Below are 15,766 nucleotides of genomic sequence, written 5' to 3'. Positions count from 1 at the left end.
GGCCACGCCTCTATATAACTTGGTCCCGCCCCCTCCTGCCCAAGCCCCGCCCTGCACTCCCTGGCCACGCCTGCTTCCGTGCAAACCCCGCCCCAGACACCTTGGCCACACCCCTTCCAAGCCAAACGCTCCCTTACCTATTGGCCGCGCCCCGTACTCTGTGGCCACGCCCCCTCATCTCCCAATATGCTCCAAACACCTTGGTCCCGCCCCCTCCTGCCCAAGCCCCGCCCCACACGCATCGGTCACGCCCACTTCTTCAACGCCCTCCACTGGGCGGCACTGCCACACACCTTGGCCACGCCCCCCACAAACCCCGCCCCTTACACATTGACCACGCCCCCATAAAAGCTTCCTCACGCCACCATATGCCATGGTCACGCCCCATCTCCCAATCCACCCTGCAGTCCTTGGCCACGCCCCCAATTCCAGGCTGCCTGCGTGCCTTGGCCACGCCCCTATATACCTTAGCCACGGCCATGCGCCTTGACCACGCCTCCACACGCATTGGCCTCGTCCCCTATTCCGGGCTGCACACACACCTTGGCCACGCGCCCATACACATTGGCCACGCCCTCTCTTCCAGACCACACACATTGGCCACGCCCCCAAACACATTGACCACGCCCCCTCTTCCGGGCTACACACACCTTGACCACGCCCCGAAAGGCATTGGCCACGCCCCCTCTTCCGGCCCACACACATTGGCCACGCCCCCAAACACATTGGCCACGCCCCCTCTTCCAGACTACACACATTGGCCACGCCCCCAACACATTGACCACGCCCCCTCTCCCGGCCTCCTCACATACCTTGTCCCCGCCCCCGTACCTTGTCCCCGCCCCCGGGCGCACACCTTGGCCGCAGCGCTGCGACCCTCCGCGGCGGCTGCTCCGGGTCCCGGACGGGCGGTAAGGCTGTTTCCCCGCGGGCGGCGCCGCCCCGAGCGGCCCTAAGGACCCGCACCCGCCTGTCCCCCTCCTCGGTTGCGGGGCGAGGTCCCCACCGGGCTTGGGGGCGCCCCGCGTGTCCCCCGGGCCGGTCCTGTAACACCTGCGGGGTGAACCTGGGCGGAAAAACCCCGTGGTGTGTTCCGTCTGTCGAGCACAAAATGCCTGGTGGTGTCTGAAATGGTTTCGGTGGAGCCCCCGAACCGGCTTGTCGGGCGGGAAAGCGCTGGAGGAGATGCGATTGGTGAAAAAGGATAAAGGCAGCATCACCTGCATCGTTCACAGATGGGAAAACGAACTTATTCTTTCTTTAAAGTCCCTTCCAGTCCAAACTATTCTATGATTCTATGTAGGAGGTGTCCCTGCCCATGGCAGGGGGCATGGAACTAGATGATCTTTAAGGTCCATCCCAACCCAAACTATTCTATGATTCTATGATTCCGTGATTCGGTCTCTCTCAATTGCACAAACAGCTGGGAGCGTTGTGTTTCTCACAGGATTGAGCAGCCGGGCCCCGTGTAGCTGCGAGTCACACTCACCCTTTCAATGAGCTTTTGGGCAGAGAAAGCCCATGCAGACAAAAAGAGCTCTGTGTGCGAGCACACGAGGTGGATTAAATCAACAATTACAGGAAATATTTAGTAGGCATTGGATATTATCTGTCGTTATTTCAGTTTCTCTCCTGTTTGTTCAATCAGTGACAATCCAACAACTTCTGTTCAGTGTTTTCTGAATATTCATAGAATCACAGAATCGTAAAATAGTTTGGGTTCGAAGTCACCTTAAAGATTATCTATTTCCAAGCCCTCTGCCATGGTCAGGGACACATCCTACTGGATCAGGCTGCCCTGTTCACTGGTTTCATGGCTTTCCTGTGGTGTGGGCAAATAGTTAAGTGTAAGTTTTAAACATTTTTGCCCATGGCAATTTTAAATTGTACAGTACTGGAATGTGTTTTTTCTACCCTGAGCATTCTTTCCCCTGCCTTATCAGCTATCACTCTTTATTCCTACACAGCCCTTATCACAGACGTATTTATTTATAATTCTTTCTTTGCAGGCTGGTGTCCTGCACAGAAACGAGACTGATTAACACACACATGCGGATTGCTGGAGGGGAGGCTGAAGGACGCCCTGTTCTGATTTATCAGTGTTATAATTCTTCGGGTGAGATGAAGAATTTGCTTCTGTTTAGGAAATACTCAGTTTTCTAATGCAACTGAACTTCAGTCGCCTTTTTTTGCAGTACAGATTTCAACAAATGAACTTTCTGTAAACTGAGATGCAGAGCCTGTCACGGGTAGAAAGTCTTGCTAATCCAGACACATCTCGCCTGATGTCTCTAAAAGACCCAGCAGCTGCAGTAGGTGCTACATCTCTCGACGAAAGTGACTGTAACTTGAATGAAAGGACAATTAATGAAAAAATTATTAGTCTCGAAGTAACGCAGCAAAGCCTCCCTGCGAGCAGCAAAGGGAGAAGTTGTGAAGGGTTTGCTGAGAGCAGTTACAGTACCTCGGAACCCAGCGGTTCCTGGGGTGATTTTGAAGGCTTCAAGGAGCCCTTAGACGAATCAGAGAGATTCAGTCATAATCCTGACGTTTTGCCGAATTCAATAAAAACTTCTGGAGCTGATACGGACTTGAGCAGAGGATACTGCAGAGCCTCTGCTGGTCGCTTTTGCTCTGAGCCACCCCTACAGAGTGGGATACAGGAGCCTTCAAGCTCTCTAAGTGAGGTATGTGTTGATAGTAAACCAAAGACCATAAATGTTTGTGTTACTGCTTCCTGCATCTGAAGATTTGTTTCTGAGTGCCTTCTCTATAGAGGATAACGCTGTACAGGGAGAGACACTGTCAACCTACTGCACAGCTAACTCAAGTGGAACAAAAGCAACTTCTTTACAGTGTTTGACAAACACTTAAGTTACCCTCCTGGAGAGCTTTAAAGAATGTAACGTGCTACTTTGCTTCTAGGCACTAGGAGTAAGTAAGCCCGTAGCAATGGAGAACCTTGCCCTGAAGTGTGCACGATTTCAAAGACAGGCAGGAATGAGTAAAGGAAACAAAAAATCAGGAAGGTGGGTAACAAAACCGGGACCGACAAAAGTTCTATGAGCTACCTGCAACCTTATTGAATAAACCAATATTTGAGATATTGCCTAAATAATCCAGCAGCCTTTTTGCCCGCTGCCGGGGGTTTGGAACCTGATGACCTTTAAGGTCCCTTCCAACCCAAACTATTCTACGATTCTATTATTTTAGGCTGATTTTGGGTGGAAGTTAATGGCGAAAGAAATTTAATAGAAATAATTTAATATCATTCACTTTCTAGCTTAGGATGTTACGTTCTCTAACACAATGTTAGAAGTAATAATCTGAATAAATAATATAGTGTATCCTTACCAGAACAAAAAAGGTTCAGGGTAAGGATTATACCTTGCTGTACTTAGTGTTTCCATGTTTACCAAACATGCATCACCAAAGTGAGCAAAGCAACAGAAGAAAAATAAGAATGTACAAATAAGAAACAAACCACCCTCATTCTTGCTACTTTTATCCTATGTTAAAACATTGAAAAAGAGAGCAATTGAATTCCTCAGAGTTAATCGGTAGCACTAATAGCTTACTGCTAGTAGTCTGCCAGAGAGGTTTTTGGTATGCAAAGCAAACTGAAGGGTTTTGGGAGACAGGATTTCTTGCCCTTGCATGGGAACTTCACCTGTCGCTGAGGTGAGACTAGGGAAAGCACAAAGGTGCGTGGGGGTAGGCTCTCCAGCACTGATGGAGTGGAGATCACAGGACAACTGGTTAACAGTACGCATAAATTTACATTGTTCGTAATACTGGTAACTCGGGACTAGAAGCCTTATATTGAAGAAAAGGAGTATGTAATGACTGGAGCTGAAATAGAATATAGCACATTGTTTGATTTCTTTCCAAAAGCAGTAGATCTTAATCTTACTGAAGCCTTCGCTTTATTTTTTGTGTTTATTACAGGCAAAAGGACATGTCCAGTGTGAGCTGTATTTTAACTGTGCCTGGACTTACAAGTTGTCTTTTCTTGTCTCAGGGTAGAGAAACAGCTGCAGAGCTGCTAGAGATTTCTTTGGGTGTAGAATATTCTGGTAGCACATCCTTCATCGCTGGGCATTTTGTATTGTTTGTTTGGGATCGTAACCTCTTTCAACGAAAAAAAGTCTGGGCAACTTGGAAGGGGTCTCTGGAGATTGTCTGACATCAGAGGTCTGACCATCAGTATCAAACACTTCAGTTAATTAAACAATGTCAGTCCAGGGAAGAATCATGTATTTTAAGATTTAAACAATCACTAATTTCCTTGCAGTAGCTGGATACTTTGCCTACAGGATTGAATAACTTTAAGGATTTTTCATGTGCTCCTTAAATAGTGACCATTGTGAGAGGGACTGGTGTTCTCACTTAAGCGCCGGAGCATTTTGATATAATAAGATATAGAGGATTTGTTCCAAAAGCATGGATGTGAAATTTGTGCCTTCTGATTTTTACAATCACTATAAAGCTACTGCGTAAATGAAAATACGCTGAAATTTTGTATTAGAAACACCTGCTGAAGTAGATAATAACAAATATAATACCAAAAAAACCCTTGCACTTTTCCTGTATGCTGGCTGTTTCGTCTGGCTTGGGTAAACTGTAAGCCAGTGACTTCTACGCATGTTGGAGCAACACAACAGGCTCTAAGAAGGTGTTACAAAGAAGGCAGGCCTGTGCCTCCCTCGAGTCACGCTTCTCTGGCTGTCATTTCCACCCCACCCCAAAGCCAAGGGCAGCTGCCTGACTTTTCCTTAGCTACCACCCCTTTTAAGGCTTGGAATCTTCTTAGAGGGCTTTTTCCTTGACCATGACTGTCCATTAATGCTTTAGCACATGTGCTTGCATAGAATTCCACTTCTCAAAAGTCCTTCTCCATATAGTATCCCTGTTGTAAGTTCAGTCTACTGAAATAATTTACAAATCAATTTAAAGTATTAGGGCACTTTGGTCAATATTCAAAGAACTTTCTAGGAGCCTCAGCAGTTCCCCTTCAGAACAGGCAATTTAGCAAGGCTTGACTTCAGGAAGGAGCAGCGTGAGACGCAGATTCATAGAATCATAGGATAGAATCATAGAATACTTTGGGTTGGAAGGGACCTTAAAGCCCATCCACTTCCAACCCCCTGCAATGGGCAGGGACACCTCCCACCAGGTCAGGCTGCCCAAGGCCCCATCCAACCTGGCCTTGAACACCTCCAGGGATTGGGCAGCCACAGCTTCCCTGGCCAAGGGAAATTAAAGAAATTCTTTTTCTTTAAGGATACTCAGAAATACCTTCTACCAGCTCTGTCAATTTTGCCCACTCATCCATTAGATTAAATCTCTCAATATTCATTACATTTGTCTGAGTTCAGTATAATGAAACTAGAAATATCTCAATTTATTCCAGCTGTTTGAGTTGCTATTAAATGAACCTGTAAAAATATGAAGTATCCAAACTTATATTTTTCAGATTAAATTGTTGATTGTTAGGCAAAGAAAACAAACTCTCTAGTTTTCACACAGGGTTGCTGCTCTTGGATTGCAGACCCTCTGCAGGGTGTTGAAGTCAATTATTTGCTTTCATTTAGAAAATAGCAGCAATTCCTTCTTTGCAGGAATATAAAGACAAAGTTTCTGGACCAGATGGCATGGTAGCGTCCCTTTAGGATAGGATGTAAATTGTGTACATTTTCTCTTGTATATGTATTTTTTAGTCTTCAGATAACCATGTTATTTCCAGGAGGCCAGTTTGGATCTTTCCTGTCACTGTGTTCATTCCTCATCACTGCTAGAGGAGAAACAATATGTAGTTCTGGCTCTGATTATTAACATAGGCTGGAAAAAGTTTGGTGCAAATACAAGGACAGAGAGACATACTGACCCCAGCTTTTATGCATCTTTACAGAGTGCAAGCACTTAGAATCATAGAATCATAGAATAACCAGGTTGGAAGAGACCCACCGGATCATCGAGTCCAACCATTCCTATCAAACACTAAACCATGCCCCTTAGCACCTCGTCCACCCATCCCTTAAGCACCTCCAGGGAAGGGTACTCAACCACCTCCCTGGGCAGCCTCTGCCAGTGCCCAATGACCCTTTCCGTGAAAAAAATTTTCCTAATGTTCAGCCTAAACCTCCCCCAGTGGAGCTTGAGGCCATTCTCTTATTGGTAACTATGGCATTTAGTAATGATGTTACATTTAAGCTGAAAGAGGGTTGATTTAGATTAGAAATTAGGAAGAATGGTTTTACTGTGAGGGTGGTGAGGCACTGGAACAGGTTGCCCAGAGAAGTGGTGGCTGCCCCATCCCTGGAGGTGTTCAAGGCCAGGTTGGATGAGGCTTTGAGCAACTTGATCCAGTGGAAGGTGCCCCTGCCCATGGCAGGGGGGTGGAACTGGATGATCTTTAATGTTCTTTCTGACTCGAACCATTCTATGATTTGGCTGAATTATGTGTGTTTGAATACTAAGTTAGCAAAAGAAGCTTTTCAATTGATGTTTACATCTGTTTTGACCTAAGCTGAATTAGTTGAGCAGAGGAAGAAGCCTTGACAACAAACTGGTCTATAATGTAGCTGGGAAGCTAGAGACTAATGCATGTCAGAAACTCTAAGACTTTTGCAAAACGCTGAACCACAGTATCAGTCCCTCTGTGTCATTATCATTAATACAAAATTTTAAACCCCTCAATAATACAGGCTCTGGAAACATCGTAGTCTTTGGATTTCCTTCGTGAACCTTGGATTGAGCTGTATAACATATGTAACAAAACTCTGTTTTTTCTAGGTAAACAACAGCTATGAGGATATTTTCAAGTTGGGCTTTCCAGAAATCTTTGTATCACAGTCCAAAGAGAGCATAAGAAGCTTAGATCAAGTGCTTAATACAAATAATGAAGACGCTGGGATTCCTGAACTTATGAAGAATCAAATTTGGTAATGAGTTCAGATCAACAGTTAAAAAAAAAAAAAAGTTCCTCAGGAATTACACTGTTTATTTCGTAAGTTAAAAATCAATGGCACTTGCAGGTGAACTTAAAAGTCCTTTAAATCACTATGCTCTTTCAGCATATAGATCCAAGCAATTTTATATTGTTAAAGGAAATGGATTTTGTTTTAATATTGGAAAACAAGGAAGGGAAGATATAAAAATCACAAATTCCTGCCTGGGTTTTTTCCTGCCATTGGTGTGCCTCCTTATGACTAAGCCTCTGGAATGCCAGAACACCCAACAGGCAGCCTGTTCTTCCTGTTCGCTCTCCTTTCTTTACAACACATCTGACTTATTTCTTCGTCATCTGAGGCAGGAGCATTGCTGCTGCTACTACTGCCAACCCACTCACTTTTTTTCCCTCCTCCCCAGCTTTCCCAGGTGGAAACCTCATGTTTAACCAGATGTGCTTCAGAATTTATGGTGCATCTGGCATCTTTCCTGGGCTTATGTTAATAAAAATTTGTATCATTAACTAATCTCTCTCTTAAGACAATCAGAACATTTTTAGATTTATTACGTGCAGCTTTTGAAGGAGCAGCAGCTTTTAAGCACTATTGTAGTCATTGAACATTATTGTAGTTATTTTTGCATAGGCTTTGTACCTAGAAACCTGGGTCAGACCACACTTTGTAAATGTTGTAAGAATCACAGAAAGTTAATTGAATATTTAGTGTGGGCATCCTTTCAACAAGTTCCTTGCATATGCGTTATATTTCAATAAGCCTCAAACTCATGGAGAAATATGGTATGAATGTAAAAAATCTGCAATATTATAGCAGAGTACCAGCTACAGACAAAGAGCCCTGATATACTGTGGTGAATAACTAAGATCAATGATAACTGCAGCCTGTACTAGCAGAAAAAGTAACTGGATTTATTTAGGATGAATGCAATATAAGGATCTAAAGTACTGTGTAGAGGGAGCTCTAATTCTCACTGTTTCAGCAGTGTGTGCCTTTGGCTTGTTTTGCAGCATGTGGAGCAGATGCAGGTTATCCACCTGAGTGGCAGCAGAGGAGCGTGGCTGATAGGAAGGAGAAAGGTTTGAGAGACACAAAATGCAAAGCACAGAATTAATAGGGCTGAGCTCTCCCCACATTTCACAGAAGCAATTGAGCTGTTTCCATTAATTGTCAGGCTTGCTTTTTGGGACGTTGGGTTGAAAATTTGAATGAATGGAGAAATACTTTTAAGATAAGTTGCTTTTTAGATCAAGGTGGTACATGACCATATGTGGTAAAAGATGCTAAGGTATTCACTGGAAAATTTGCACATCTCTTAACCTTAAATTGTCTTTTCTTTCCTAGTGTTGATTCTGGAAACATATGGAGAATGCTTAGAGACACTGATAATACCCCCAGCTTAAGACATCCCTGGAGTAAATCTCATTGCCAAGAAAACCTCTTGAGTGTTCTTGGAGTAGATGCAAATCAAAAGGTAATTGGACAACAGTTTGCTAGTATGCCAGCGTAAATGCTTGGTTATTAATCTGATTTTTGTTAAGCTCTACATGCAGATGCATGAGGAACTAGATCTGTGAGAGTCATAAGTTCTTTTTTACAGAGAGCCTTTTAAAATGGTAGTCTAGTGTTTTCTCATCATTATGTGTAAGTAACTGTGAAATTGTGCGGAATCACATTTTGATCGTTGCTACGTCGATGTCTGCACTATGTAATGCCCTGTTGCATTAGGTGGTACGTTCAGCTTTGGTGTCAATTTAGAATTAGCTTTCAGATGTGTGTGCAGTAAGATCGTTTTCTTTCTTACTCAGAGTCTTAGAAAATTGTTAGCCTCTAATACCTTTCCATTAAGTGAAAATCAGATTCGAATCAGAGAAGCTGTTGGAAGTAATTACTGGATGTTTTTACTGTATATGAACTGCAAGTGTGTTCCATCTCCCTTTTCCTAAAGCTATTCTATCTGTCTATGCAAGGCTTGAGGGAGAGGAATATGTTTTAAATTGAATTAGGCCCAAACCAACAGTACTGAAAGATCTCAAGAAGAAATGTCTCTGTCTAAACTCTTGTTTTGAGAAGATAAAGGTATCAGGGATAACTTAGTATTCAACCTGGTTATTCAATTGGGACAAATTAGTCACATGTGGTTTTCAGAAGTAACTGTTTCAGCTGAGAATTTGATTGCTGAAGCTTGGAGGGTACTGTGTTCAGTTTTGATTTTATTGATGTTTGGCCTTTCATGCAAGTTATATATAAACTGAAGAATAGTGCTGAAGGTATAGGACTTATTCTGCACTTGAAAGACACTTTTGTAAGTGTTAGTTACCAGGAGAGAATGGGAGAAAATTCTCCAGCATAGTTAAGCTCCCCTTCTCTTCCTTTTTTGCCCATAGATACAGTTGCATTAAATCAATGCCTGGCAACGTAAACTTAGGTAATTGCTTCTTCTTTTTTACTGGAAAATTGTATGGCTTTTGACTGTATTGATGAAGGTGTATTTCTCGGCTATTTTCTGTGTAGGTTAAGGCTCATTTTCATTGGAAATGGCTATTTAATTAATTTATTTTAAGTCACAATTAGATTCATGTGTGTACAACTTATTTTGGCATAAAATTGTTTTAACACAAGAGGGGCACATACAGCTTCAGAAAGTAAAGTTTAATTGTTATTGTTAGCTGAAAGAAACTTCTCTCTTTACATTATATGCTTTGAGATCAGATAGAAATTTGTAAAGAAAATGTAAATTATGTTGTATTAGAACTTTTCAGGGAGCCAGGATGACATTTTTGAGGAATCAAATGTTGAAGTTAATGAAGACTTCAGATTTGATGGATTTGGTGCTAATGATTGCAAAGCACTGATCCAGACCAAGGTAGGAATTGCTCTGAAAGTAAGTTCTGCAGAGAAAATAGAGTGTATTTTACATGTTCCTCTGTCCTGTAGCCGTATGTCCTAATGTTGCCATTTATCGTATTCCTTCTAGCATATATCCTAATGTAATTGTCTGGTCCCAATATAATTATTTGGATGTGGAGTTGATTTTTCCTCTTTGAAGCCTATCTGACAGTTTTATAAAAGAAACAATATAACAGACCAAACATAAAGCAATATAATTTAGGGGATACCGAAATATAAGGTTATTCATTGCATAAGCTGGATTTTAGACCAAATTACTTATTGGCTGAGAGACAGCAGTAATATATTAAAACCTAGTCTGGATACTCTGATGACAAAGGAAAATAAGCGTGTCTGTAGAAGGATGAACATGCCGATCACTGAGAATACTCATTCTTAAATTTTATGGTAAGGGAGACATTAGAAGCGAGGCTGGTAGAGAAAAAATGGTATTCAAACTTGTATTTCAGATATTCAGAATGACTCAGATTTGGTTTGTTCCCTTGAGAAAAAAACAGGAGCTACTTAAGGAGGAAGGCAGAACTGATATTATAATTACAAGGATTTGAGAATATTACTATTTTTAAGCTGTGTTACAATAGAGAAATTAAATTGAAATACTTTGTTGGTGGTGCATTTATGTCTTTAGTCAAATATTCCTTAATGAGCTCCGTTGTTTTCTTGCTAATGTAATGCAAGTTGGAAGGAAAATGTTGTCATTCCCCATTGCTTTAAAAAAAATAAACAATCGGTCACATTCTGTTTTTAACGAAGTATTTTGGGTGAATATTCTTAACACAAGGTCCTTTCCTAGTGGAGAATAAACTTGAGTAGCTGTTGTTGCTGTGGAGATGCATTGTTTGACACATGCTTTCCTTGCTATGTTTTATTCTGTTTACTTGCATTGGACAGTGAAGTCGTGTGCTGTTCTGGGAACCTTGTGCATAAGAGATGTTAGGCTGGAGAATTCAGAAAGGAAACTGAAAGAGACTGTCCAGCTTATTCCTTTATAATTCAGTTCTGCATTCTTCGATGAGTACATGAGGGTGGGGCCACGGTAGCTGACACCTGGAAATGTGTAAAATACAGAGGCAGGGTGTAGGCAAAGAAGAAGTGGTTCAAGATGGATGAAGAAGGAATAAAATTAAAAAGAATAATGATACAAAATTAAAGTAAATGGGAAATATTTTTCTGGAGTAGCCTCTGAAGTGAAAGAACAACCCCTGCAGCTTGGTGTCTCAAAGTAGAGCTCATTAGGAAATGTATGTTTGCCATTTCTAACTTCTAAGGAAGTTTATATCTCATATAGTGGGATGTTCTCTGTTTATCTTCCTAGTTACGTCATTTTTTTCTTATGCTAGTTTTATTTTTATGAACTCTGTGTAAAAATTAGATTGATATATGCCATGTAACTAACCTACTGTAAAAAAACTAACTTAGTTTTTCTTTTTCACTCAGCTCTCTGTGTCATCGGATTCTAGACACGGTCATCTTTTCACCCATAACCTCTTTTTAAAAACCACATCTTCAGATGGAAACATGCAATATATAACAGCGCCAAAGAAGAAGCACATTTTTGCTAAACACAATCTAAAACTGAAGTTTTTCAGTAGTGATGTTTGTTGAACCAAATGCACTTTTTAATCTTTTTTTTTCTTTTTGAGCCGAATGCAGTTTACCTTCATTTTGTTACTGGCTTGGTACTATAGACTATATACATTCTTTAGGAAAGTCACATATTACTACATATGAAGTACCTAAAGCCACATTACTAGAAGGTATTTATCCTGTTTAGTTGTGAAGTCAAAGGGGTAATTTCATCCTGCTAAGTTCTGCTGCAGTCACATCTCTTGCAGTGAATCCAGCTGCAGCCACACGTGACACACTCTGGTGGACCAACCGCTCTCCTGAACTACTGACCTTTCAGGCCCTAATGCCTCTTCAATAAAAAACCTTGTTTCCCTGCCAAAATCTGTGAAGTGTGCCTTGTCACCATCTCCCCTCATGTTTGATCCAGTTTGGAACAGCTGAGATCTGTTACTTGGACACTGCTGAACATCATGAGCACAGCCTTTTATCTCTGGTGGCTTTCGCTGGGGTTTAGAAAAATAAAAGTGGTTGAGCTCCCAACTGATAAAGTTGCTGTGGTAATATGGAGAGGGTCAGTGAAACATTTTGTTCTAGTGTTGGTTTCTCACTGAAATAAATCACCTTCTTGGAGCTGATTGTTGTAGAACTTCGTGGATTCATTCAGCCACCAAGCATTCCACCCATAACCATGCCTGTTAAAACTTAACAGCAATGTAGCTCAGGACTTGCACTGCACAGAGCTGTAAATTGCTGCTCTTTTAAAATTTTATAGTAACTATCAACTATATTGCCCATCTTCCTGCATGTTTGAGTGCCAGAAAGGATGCAATCATCCATATAAGCCATGGTGCTTCCTTGCCAGCTGCAGCAACTTTATTTATTCATAGGTAATAACTTTTAAGATTAGTACTAATCTATTTACTGTGTCGGCCATTCTGAATACAAGAATTTTATATGGCTTTTTATTTTAAAGAGTTGCTAAGCACTGCAACTGACATTTTATGTGTTAAAAGCAGGGAACAAACTTGGATATTCGCAAACTAAGTCAATTTATTTTACATGCCTATTCTGTTCTTAGTATTAAGTATATTATAAAGCACTGGTGGATTCCAGCCCTTAGAATCATGGAACAGTTTGGGTTGGAAGGGACCTTAGAGCCCATACAGTTCCAACCCCTCTACCAAGGGCAGGGACACCTGGATCAAGTTGCTCAAAGCCTCATCCAGCCTGGACTTGAATACATCCAGGGACGGGGCATCCAAGACTTCTCTGGGCAACCTGCGCCAATGCCTCACTGCCTTCACAGTAAAAAATTCCTTCCTAATATCTAATCTAAATCTCCTCTCTTTCAGCTTAAAACCGTTCCCCCTCATCCAAACCCTGCTCTCCCTGGTAAAGAGCCCCTCCTCAGCTTCCCTGTAGCTCCCCTTTAGGTACTGGGAGGTCTCTGTAAGGTCTCCCCGAGTCTTCTCTGGATTTCACTGGATTTGGATTAATTTTCAATTTCCCTTGTAGGTCTTTTAGAGTACGTAAAGATGTATTAAATGAGTTGTAGTCATAAACTCATAAAATAGCAAATTGCCAATAAATGATGGATAGTTGAGGTTGAAGTCAATTATGACAGTAAAATCCCTTATTTGTGCTTTCAGACAAGCAGAGCTCTGCAGAGGGCCTTGGGAGAACAAGCTGTAGCGTGTACAGCACCGGCTGATGCACCAGATCCCAGAGGCCCTCTTTTCTCCTGGGCTAGCCAGTGAGCCTTTGCTTTCACTGACATCAGCTCAACGTATCAAAGAATGATTTGCAGTTACCCCAGGGGAAGGGTGAATACATATTTCCCTCACACTAGCAGCTTTTTCAGCCCTGTCCAAGTACAGACTGGGGGAGGGGGTGGAATTTTGTAGAATCATTAGGTTGGAAAAGACCTTTGAGATCATTGAGTCCAACTGTACCTGTTCACTACCAAATCATATTCCCAAGCTCCTCACCCACCCACCTTTTAAACACCTGCAGGGGTGGTGACTCAACTGCCTCTCTGACCAGCCCGTTCCAGGGCCTGATGACCCTTTCTTTGACGAAATCCTTCCTAATCTCCAATCCAAACCTCCCTTGACACAGTTTAAGGCCATTTCCTCTTGTCCTATCACTTGTTACTCGGGAGAAGAGACCAACACCCACCTCACTACAACCTCCTTTCAGGTAGTTATAGAGCGCAATGAGGTCTCCCCTCAGCCTCCTCTTCTCCAGGCTAAACAACCCCAGTTCCCCCAGCCCCGCTCCTTGTAAGATTTGTTCTCCAGCCCCTTCACTAGCCCTTTATGATTCAGCAGGAAGAAAAACTGCTGGGGTGCATTTCATTTTAGAACTCTGCTTTTTGGACAGACGATAAGAGCCACCTGAGCCCTTAGTGCCTGTAGACATGGGCTGTGCAAGACAGCAGCGAGACCTCTGGTTCCTGCCAACAAGTTCCTCCCTTTGGGAAAAAAAAAAAAATAAAGAAAAAGAAAGTAGTAAAAAAAAAAAAAAGTAGCAGATCTGAAACTACAAAGTAATTCAATTCAGCTTCAAAGTTGTGGAGTCCTGGCAGCCCTCCAGCACTCATCAGAATTTGGACACAACGTGCGCCTTTGGGAGGTATTTGCAAAGAGAAAATGGTTCTCTTTTCTCTGAACTAACAAGAGAGCATGCTCGGGGAGACAAACCAAGTTTTAGCAGACTATTATTCAGGCGTAGTGCATAGTAGAAAGTAGCCTTGCCTTTTGTGGTGATCCTGAGAAACGAGGGGTGCCGGAAACCCCTCTGATGTGTTTTACACAAATACTGGCTATTCATTTCCTTTACTCATTTCCTTGTTCCTGCCTTCCCCGGCACCCGGCCAAGCGCACCCACGCTCCGAGTGCTCCGAGTGCGTGGCTGTGCCGAGGAGGAGCAGGTGGTTGCACTGTGAAAACAGCACGCCAAGGAAATAAAACGTTGTGTCTTCTTTAAGCTATGGATTTCATAGTTTTTAATCAGAGTTGTGAGCTCTCAGATGTAAAATACTGAGTTTTGATGAGCTAAACGTGTTACTGTACCCTGTGTTTGCAGAAAGCAAATACCACAGAGTTTTGACATTTGCTTAGGATTTGGAAAAGGTGAAAACTAAAGCAAGACAAGTGCAGAGCTAGACAGAAATACCTTCTTCCACCGAGATCAGTGGGAAAACATACCCATAGACAAAGTTTTTAAGAATTCACAATAGGAATGTAATTACTGAAATGTTCTCTTTGTAGAGGGAACACCATAAATAGTTTTGCAGGGAAAGAACAACTGCATTGTGGAAGGCTGGAAACATTTCAGTGTACATTCTGTTCGAAGCTGTGAGTAAAATTTTAGGCAATCGATTTCAACAATCATTAAAGTTGAACAGAGTAGGAAGGCAAAATTTTGTTTTAGAAGCAGCAAATTCCTAGTATTTGTGGACTCATTTTTATAATATGTAGTATTTGGTTAAAAACAAGAGCAAAAGAGGCATTCCAGACCGTAGGCTGATTTCCATGGACACTAAAATCCACCATTGGTTGGACATAAGCAGAAAACTTGGAGTAAAAAGCAAACAAAAAATCTTGTGAAAGCTTGAAAGTTCTTTTCAAGTTGCAGGGCCATCACAGAATTTAAAAGCACTGTCATCTTTTTAATAGTGATGATGAGTTTTAATAGTCCTTCCATTAAAAAATGGAGTATCAGGTCAGATGGCAGAGTGAATTTGGCTGAAAATGAGCTGCATTCAAATTAACTCTTAAACCTCTAAACTTCATGGTGGATCTGGGTTTAACCTGACAGATCCATTCTGGAGGAGGATTCAAAGAAAACAAAACCAAACAACCCAGCTGGCAGCTACGACAGGCCTGCTTCAGTCATATCTAACAGAAGTTCTACCTTCTGCTGAAATCTGGTTGAGAACCTCAGAAAACATTATCCCACAGCGCAGGCTTGATGTCAAAGTCCAGTTTAGCACTCTGCTGGGAGAAACAGGACCCAATGAGGGGAAAAAATGTATGGAATGAAGTTGCAACATTTTTAATTTGGTTTTTTGTTTTCATTTTTCAATCAAGGCACGATGCCTGTGAATGCCTGGCAGATACCTCCGTGCCAAAAATCCTCCAGCTCCCTTGAACACATGCTTTAAAAATACACATTTATATAGACACACTTTGGCATATTAATAGCTTGACTTTTCACTTCTAATATTGGCATTTTATAGCTCAAATTTAGGTTTGCAACTGGTCATAACTCACCTTCCTCACACAACTATTGGATAGGTTATTTTCTTTTGTGTATTT

General features: G+C 42.0%; 1 protein-coding gene across 3 annotated transcripts; it reads left to right on the top strand.

Annotated features, from left to right (window-relative positions):
• Positions 1–851: 851 nt before the first annotated feature.
• On the top strand, positions 852–12,067 carry CLBA1 (clathrin binding box of aftiphilin containing 1). 3 transcript variants are annotated; one of them, XM_069858938.1, is made up of 7 exons: positions 852–911; positions 2,010–2,116; positions 2,201–2,687; positions 6,796–6,944; positions 8,310–8,439; positions 9,718–9,831; positions 11,313–12,067. In XM_069858938.1, the coding sequence occupies exons 3-7, from the start codon at positions 2,232–2,234 to the stop codon at positions 11,478–11,480; spliced, it is 1,017 nt and encodes a 338-aa protein (XP_069715039.1). In that variant the 5' UTR covers positions 852–911; positions 2,010–2,116; positions 2,201–2,231; the 3' UTR covers positions 11,481–12,067. The 3 variants fall into 3 exon arrangements, with proteins under 3 accessions (XP_069715039.1, XP_069715042.1, XP_069715040.1); XM_069858941.1 differs by having other exon boundaries at positions 2,196–2,687; XM_069858939.1 differs by lacking the exons at positions 852–911; positions 2,010–2,116 and having other exon boundaries at positions 2,129–2,687.
• Positions 12,068–15,766: the final 3,699 nt, after the last annotated feature.

This window comes from Phaenicophaeus curvirostris, chromosome 5 (assembly GCF_032191515.1).
Source record: "Phaenicophaeus curvirostris isolate KB17595 chromosome 5, BPBGC_Pcur_1.0, whole genome shotgun sequence".
Classification (NCBI taxonomy): Eukaryota; Metazoa; Chordata; class Aves; order Cuculiformes; family Cuculidae; genus Phaenicophaeus; species Phaenicophaeus curvirostris.
The sequence above is the reverse complement of the archived record's forward strand: the minus strand, read 5'-3'. Positions and strand labels throughout refer to the sequence as shown.

What these genes read in the sequence shown, in the direction of transcription:
- CLBA1 (XM_069858938.1), top strand. Translation starts at nt 2,232, where the DNA reads ATGCAGAGCCTGTCACGGGTAGAAAGTCTTGCTAATCCAGACACATCT. An exon ending in CTTCAAGCTCTCTAAGTGAG is followed by an intron (nt 2,688 to 6,795) that starts GTATGTGTTGAT and finishes TGTTTTTTCTAG; the next exon opens with GTAAACAACAGCTATGAGGA. An exon ending in GAGTAGATGCAAATCAAAAG is followed by an intron (nt 8,440 to 9,717) that starts GTAATTGGACAA and finishes ATGTTGTATTAG; the next exon opens with AACTTTTCAGGGAGCCAGGA.